Below are 6,922 nucleotides of genomic sequence, written 5' to 3'. Positions count from 1 at the left end.
TTTACCCCCCCCCCCCCCCCCCAGCCTCAGCAGCATAGCCCACGTGACAGCACAGGCTGCCTGACACGCATCAGGTCCGACCCGCTGCCGACTGCCAGCATCATCTAGGCAACTGATACCTTTGCATGTTGATTTTCTCCCCAGCATATGAACATACAAACGCTTAGTAAGCGTTGGTCATTCGACAGCAGTGCTGATTGAAATGTCCCACAGCTAGGCCTTCACTTTCGTTACTTCCCCGTACAACCGGAAGTCTTAGGGATTCCAGGTGTGTGAATCAGAATGCCACCTGCTGTGACTTCACTTGGCTGGCGGCCCCAGCCGGGGAGCTCGCCAGGCTTCACCAGGCTATCTGCCGTTTGCCTCCTAATACTGCTTAAGATATGTTACCGACGTCCGATTACGTAAAGGACTGCGCCGAATGGAAATCTTCGAGCAGCTGGCAACTCGACCCACCCAGCCTTCCCATTCAAACCCGTCCCTGCAGGTTTTACCTGAAAGTACCCGAGGGCTACCTGATTGGTTCAAACAAGGCGCTGCCTGGGATCGTGAGTGGTCGCGTGCGGCCGTCTTGGTGGGGCCACTTCAGTTGATGCACCACCCTGGAAGTGCTGCCCAGGCCTTGCAAAGATGCCGCCTGGTAGCCAGCCCGGACACCAGGAAATGCCAGCAGTATCCATGCGCCCGAGTTGCCTCCCCTGGCTGATGCATTGTAGGTTTATTGTAGGTTCCTGTGCCCTCGGCAGCATACGGCAAGCCGCCACTCGTATGCACACGTGACACACTACTTGGTGCAGATCCATGGCGGTCACTCTCAAGTTTGAAGGCCGGGAGGATGAGCTCTTTCCGCTCTTCAACGCAGCGGCCAACGAGGGTGGCCAACTGAGCATGAACGCAATCAGGCACTGCTACAAATTGGACTCGGTCAAGCTGAATGGCATGGTGGAGGGGGACGATCGCAGCGGCTTCACACAGCGGCGCTTCAAGGATGGTGAAGTGGTGGCTGTGTCGGGCAGACCTGCTGGAGGTGCGAGTTTTTGCAACGGCAGCATGCGTCTCTTCTGCCTGCTGCGCCCTTCTGCACGCCCGTTTCATCCTGGCTTTCGCCTGCGTCTTTGCAAATGGTCCACAGCAGCAGGTAAGGGGCTGAAAAGTTTGCGATGGAGCGTGTGGCGAGCTCACCCGCCCAAACCCCCATGCGCTGCTTGCAAAGACTCATCCAGCAGCTGTCTTACCCGTGAGAACTGCGTGCACCACCATTTGCATCGTGCCACCTACAACTGCCTAACCTCCACTGAGAGTTGACTCCATGCATCCAGTCAGCACGCAAACCGATTCAACACTTGGTGCTTGTGTGATGCAACAAGCAAGGCCACGGTGATTTGCCACGACCTGATCTCACCAGGATCATGTAGCACTATCACGACGCATGCATGTGCGCATCGATCACGCGCAACAAGCAGCTCGTCACTATCACAATGGCGCTGCTTGCATTGCTTCGGGCCTGCGGTCTTGCTTGACCCTCTGCCCCCCCTCTCCTGCCTTTCATGGGTCCCGCCTGGGCTTCCGCCAATCGTCCCACAGCAGCAACAGGTGAGTTGCGCATGGTCTTGCGACGGTGCTTGTGGCGATGCCGCCAACTGCCCCCTGCGCCACCCGGTACAGCGTGCCTGCGGTGCATCCGTGCAGGACTGCAGCAGCACATCAGGGGGAGTGCATGCACCACATCAGTAACATGTTGTCCGCACCAAATGGTCTGCAGCATCACTCTGAACGACCCCTGGTTGTATCACGCTGTCTTGTTGGACTTTTCGAGCCGCCCTTCTTGTCTTGACGACGCGCTCAGCTGCGGCGCCGCGGGCTGGGACGATCATCAATCCCGTTACGCCCTTCCGGCTCACCGCGCCCTGCCAGGGGCTTTGCTTACAGCCAGGGAGCTGCTGAGCCGGCCGCTGGGTGCAGTAGGGCCTCGCAGCAACACCTCCAGCGGCGCACTGCGGCACACTGAGCCGCATGCCGTCAGGCTGTGGCAGCAGATGGAGGGGCAGCAGCTCGACGCGCGCATCATGGCGTTTGTGGCAGCCGCTGATAACACTGACCGACGGTGAGGGCGATGCGGTCTGAACTTGTGACTCAAGATGTCCGCCCAACATTTTGGAAACGGGCGGTGGTTAGGGCGCCCTCCTGAGTGTTCCAGCGCCTACCACGGGCGCTGTTACCTGTGAGCCACCCTCACCAACTACTTCCTGCTTCAATGCCATGCGTGCAGACTGCCCGTCCCTGTGCAATACTTTGAGGTTGTGGTCGAGTCAGAGGCGGCGGCCTGCACGCTGCTGTATGATACCCTCAGCCCCCTGACGGAACTGCTGTACGGCCACGGCTGGATCTGGCGGCAGCACCCCAGCGCAAGCGAATTGCAGCAGGCCCTCGTCGGCACAGCGAACAGCATGCAGACAGGTTCTCAGGAGCCGCATCAGCACCAGCCAAACCAGGGCAGCAGGTCCAGCGGCCAGCTGCTCCTTGCGCCGTCGAGGCCAGGCAACCATAGTAAGGCTGCTCAGGCCCGACCTCATTTGATTCAAGTGGACTTTGCACTGGTCGCGCATTGGGGCAGCAGTCAGCAGCAGCATGAGGTGGCCAGGAGCAGGTGCGCTTGCATTGGCGCGATCAAGCGGCCTGCAGCACTGCTGTGCAGAAGCCTAGCTGACGAGTGGTGCGATGAGGCCGCAACTTGCCACCGGGAGGTGCGTTGCGTGCTGGCACATGTTTATCAGCAGATGGAGACTTTGCAGGTGCAGTACGCGTTTGTGTCCTGCTGGTTTCGGACGTGGCTAGTCTGGCGCCCGCCGCACGCCCCAACTACTCTGGAAGTGTCGCGAGCCTATGAGTACGATGGCATTGACCCAAGTGTGTATGCTGCGCTCGGCTGGCTCCAGCTGGAGGCAGTGTTGAACAGAGAACAAGGGCAGCAGCAGCACGCGCAGCAACAGGAGCAGCAGCATGAGCAGCAGCATGAGCACCAGCATGAGCAGCAGCATGAGCAGCAGCATGAGCAGCAACATGAGCAGCAGCATGAGCAGCAGCATGAGCAGCAGCATGAGCAGCAGCATGAGCAGCAGCATGAGCATGAGCAGCAGCAGCAGCAGCAGCAGCAGGCGCCACCACCTGCAGGGCCGAGCAGCGGGCGCGGCGTCGCATCATCAGCGGACGCCACCGCGCAGGCTCATTCTGCTGACCAGCGGCAGGGCGGTGCAAGGTGCGAGCATAACCCATCTGCCTGCAATAGCGAAAGCGGGTCGTCTGAGCGGCTGGTTGCTGCTGGAAACAATAGGAGTCGCATGTCTTAATCCAGGATTACTCCTTCTGTTGCAGTGCAGATGCCTGCTGCTCCTGCTGAACCCTGCATGCTGGCACTTGCGCCCATGACCTTCCTACGCTTGCATACATTATAGGCTTACACCACAAGTCCTCGCCCTCCCTGCTGCCTTGAATGGAGCCTTTTCTGCCCCATATACACCCCCATGTGTACTTGTGCACACGCACACACATACACGCACGCACGCACTTACACACACACTCTCTCTGTCACTCACACACACACACACACACACACACACACACACACACACACACACACCTACACGCACAGGGGTGGCGGTGAAATAACTGGCAGTGGCAGCGGTGGCAGCGACCGTGGCGGTCAGGCCCGGCAGGACAGCACCCCTGCCAGCGCTGCAGACGACACACGTGGCGCATTGCTGGTTTTTGGCCGCGTGCTGATGGAGGGCTATTCAGGGTTGGTGGTAGAGGGCACGTACGGGGGGCAGCCGGCCATCATAAAGCTGTACGGGCCAGACGACGAGGGCCTGGACGTGTGCCAGCAGGAAGTGGCAGCGTATGGCGCCCTGGCGGCCGTCCAGGGACGGCTGGTGCCCCGGATGCTTGGGTCCGGGCACGCAAGGGCGGGTGTGTGGTTTGTGGCACTGGAGGCGGTGCCGGGCGTCCCGCTGTCGCGGCTGAACCCGGTGCCGGCTGCCGCGGCGGCGGCCGCCGTCGCGGCCCTGCGGGAGCTCCACAGCGCTGTGCCGGGCTTTGTGCACGGAGACATCCGCCTGCCCAACATCCTCTTTGTCGAGGGCGGCAGGGACGCTGGAGGCAGCGACGGGTGGCTTGGCGGGGCCCCCAAAGCAGGGAGCCACTGCGTCATTGTGGACTTGGGGATGGCGCGGCTGGGCGCGGCCGAGGAGGACGTGCAGGCCGAGCAGGGGCTGTTGGAGCGCTTGCTGGGCGTCTGATGTGTTTTCGCCACCTGGTTGCTGGGCTCCCTGCTGTGCCGCACAATGGCCGGCACCGTGCAGCTGGTGTTGCGGCCTTTTGGGTGCCTCGGCTCTTGAGCAGTCCAGGGCGCCAGCCGCTGCGCTGCCCTTCGCGGGGCACTCAGTGCCTGCATGTGGCTCGTCGCGCAGCACGCAGCGCATTCGGCCCTTTTTGGCCGTGTCGTGCGCGCATTGAAACCAAGGCATTTACATTTTGCCAAGCGGGCAGCTTTTATGCGTCAAAAAGGACACGCCCATGTTGGACGTGCTAGCGCGTTGCCCGCCGCCACTTCAGCCACGGCCACCCCAGCCACCCCCCCCGGACAACCCTATCTAGCTAAATTAGAGGCTATCTATAACCACAGCTGAGCAGCAGGCGGCACAGCGCCTGCCAACCGCGGTGTGCATCACACACCCAGCCACCCCATGCCGCTGTCTATCTCCGCTCATGCGGCTTCCCTCTCAAGAGTCCGACGGACCGCCCTGTGGCGATCTCAGCAGCCCCATTCCTGCTGAACGTGACCACCTGGAGCGAAGCAAGCACACGTGTCCCCTTACACGAGGTTGTAACGCATGGACAGTGCTAAAGCACGAGGTTGTGTGCTTGAAGCCAAGCTTGCAGGAAGAGTGTACTGGTCTGTAGCATCCAAACACCTTGCGCGAGCGCAAAGCGCGCATGCAGCACGACGCCCAGTCGGCAGCACAGCCCGCAATCACGCCGAGAGACCGCCGTAAAACCACAAGGCCCCCGCTGTTGGGTCCTCCGGCGGCAATACCACCGGCTCGGGGGGCGCAGGCGCGCGTGGCGGGCGCAGCCGCTGGCGCAGGGTAGAGGCGAAGTCCTGGGGCAGGGCGCCGCTGCCGCCGGCCTCGTCCACCTCGTGCCAGAGCCAGCCGTGGCCCCGCTGCAGCGCCGACCGCAGCTCCCTCGCCCTCGCCGCCGCCCCCGCCGCGCTTGCGGCGTCGCCCCCCGCGCCGCCCGCGGCCCCGGACAGCGCCGCACGCAGCGCCTCGGGGCCTAGGGCGAGGCCGTCCGTCGCAGACACCAGCGCCGCAGCCGCGCGCTCCGGCGGCACGTCCGCGCGCTCCCACGCCGCCCGCCCCGCCCAGATCCCAGCCTCTGGCGCAGCGCCCGAGGCCGACGCCCCGGGCGCGGCGCCGGCTGCCCCGGCGGCCGTGTCGGACGCGCACAGCAGATCGCCGAGCACGCCCCCTGCGGCCCGCAGCTCCTGGTGCCCCGCCGGCCGCGGCAGGAGCATCTCCGGCTCCCACCCCTGCAACGCCAGCGCGCGCACCAGCGCCACAGCGGCGGCGCGAGCGGCCCCCTCCGCAGCTCCCTCTGCCCCCTCGCCCTCGCCGAGCGCGGCGGCCGTCGCGTCCGCCGCGGCGCGCAGGCGGCCGGGGTCGATCGGCGCCCGGCCAGTCGCCAGCGCGCGCGCCCCCAGGGGCAGCACAAAAGCGTCGTCGCCGTCAAAGGCGGCTCCCTCCCCCCACTCGTCCGCGGGCGAGGGGGGCGGCTCACTCAGCAGCGTGGCGGCCTGGCGGTCGCGCGCGTGGTCCGACTCTGACAGGCCGTCTGGATGGTCTGCAGGCGTGGGGATCTGTACACCGTGTGGAGTGCATGGGGTTACGATGAGGGTCAAAGCGAGTCGGTGGAGGGCGTCAACGATCCAGGGCTTCCCATTGGAGGCTCGACAACCTCAACAAGCAGTACACTGGCAGTGTCGACCCTCACCGCACCGGCAAGCAGCCTCTGACCCACCCAAACAACAACACCGCGGCGCACCTCCCCCCCACACATGCAGCCAGACACGTCCTTCAAGGAACCCCACGCACTCCCAGCCCCTCCCCGTCCAAACTGATCCCCCCCCTCATCCCACCTGCAGGAGCAGCTCCTCAACATCGCGGTACGTCTGCAGCCGCAGCCTGAATCCCACATCACGCACCCCCGCTCCCGTGCTGCTACCCCCACCACGGACGGGCTCTGGCAGCAGCGCGACGAGGGCGCGCTGAGTCAGCAACAGCAGCGGCGGGTGGGGGCGGCCGGCGGCGTCTGCCAGGGGTGCGTCGACATGGCGCATCTTGTGCCTGTTTGGAGAGGGGGTGAGGGGATAGGGTGGGCTGGGGTTCCTGCTTGGAGAGGGGTGTGCGCGGTAGCAGCGCGCATGTGCGGTTGCTCCGTGTTGCTGCTAAACGTGTCTCTGCAGGCGGGCACCAAAACTAGGTGGTATGTGCATCTGCTTCCCGCGGGTCAGCTGGGATGCGGGGCGTTGCCGGCCCCAGACCCTTTCGTGGCACCCCAGGGCCCGGCCGATTACCAAGTGCTTGCCGGCCCGCTGTGCCGACCCCCCTCTAGCCCCAAGCCGCCCGCAGGCTGCCCGCACTCCTGTCCAGGGTCATTCCCCCAGAGCCCACCTCGTCAGCACCTCCCTCACGCAATCCTCCACCCCCTTGGCCGCAGCCTCCAGATCACCAGCCCCCACAACTGCTAGGTCAAACCACCGCGACGCAGCGCCCACATCAGCGCCTGACTCTGGCGCCGCCGCGCTGTCAGCGGCTGCGCCGCCGCCGCTGCCGGTACGGTGTGCTGCGTCGAGTGCCGGCGG

The 6,922-nt window shown here is 64.3% G+C and overlaps 2 protein-coding genes across 2 annotated transcripts in view; one reads left to right on the top strand and one right to left on the bottom strand.

Moving 5' to 3' along the window:
- Positions 1 to 3,779: 3,779 nt before the first annotated feature.
- Positions 3,780 to 4,295, top strand: MNEG_5034 (hypothetical protein; the record flags this gene model as incomplete). Its single annotated transcript, XM_014046490.1, has 1 exon — positions 3,780 to 4,295. The coding sequence occupies one exon, from the start codon at positions 3,780 to 3,782 to the stop codon at positions 4,293 to 4,295; it is 516 nt and encodes a 171-aa protein (XP_013901944.1).
- Positions 4,296 to 5,029: 734 nt separating this feature from the next.
- MNEG_5033 (hypothetical protein) overlaps positions 5,030 to 6,922 on the bottom strand; it is a gene marked incomplete at both ends in the record, with an annotated part of 3,959 nt that continues 2,066 nt past the window's right edge. Inside the window, 3 exons of the mRNA XM_014046489.1 lie at positions 5,030 to 5,917; positions 6,197 to 6,404; positions 6,732 to 6,903. Of these exons, the coding sequence (XP_013901943.1) occupies positions 5,030 to 5,917; positions 6,197 to 6,404; positions 6,732 to 6,903 (1,268 nt within the window). The remainder of the gene's footprint in view (positions 5,918 to 6,196; positions 6,405 to 6,731; positions 6,904 to 6,922) is intronic.

Source organism: Monoraphidium neglectum (genome assembly GCF_000611645.1).
Source record: "Monoraphidium neglectum strain SAG 48.87 unplaced genomic scaffold scaffold00730, whole genome shotgun sequence".
NCBI lineage: Eukaryota > Viridiplantae > Chlorophyta > Chlorophyceae > Sphaeropleales > Selenastraceae > Monoraphidium > Monoraphidium neglectum.
Note: the sequence above shows the minus strand (reverse complement) of the source record. Positions and strands in the feature narration are given on the sequence as shown.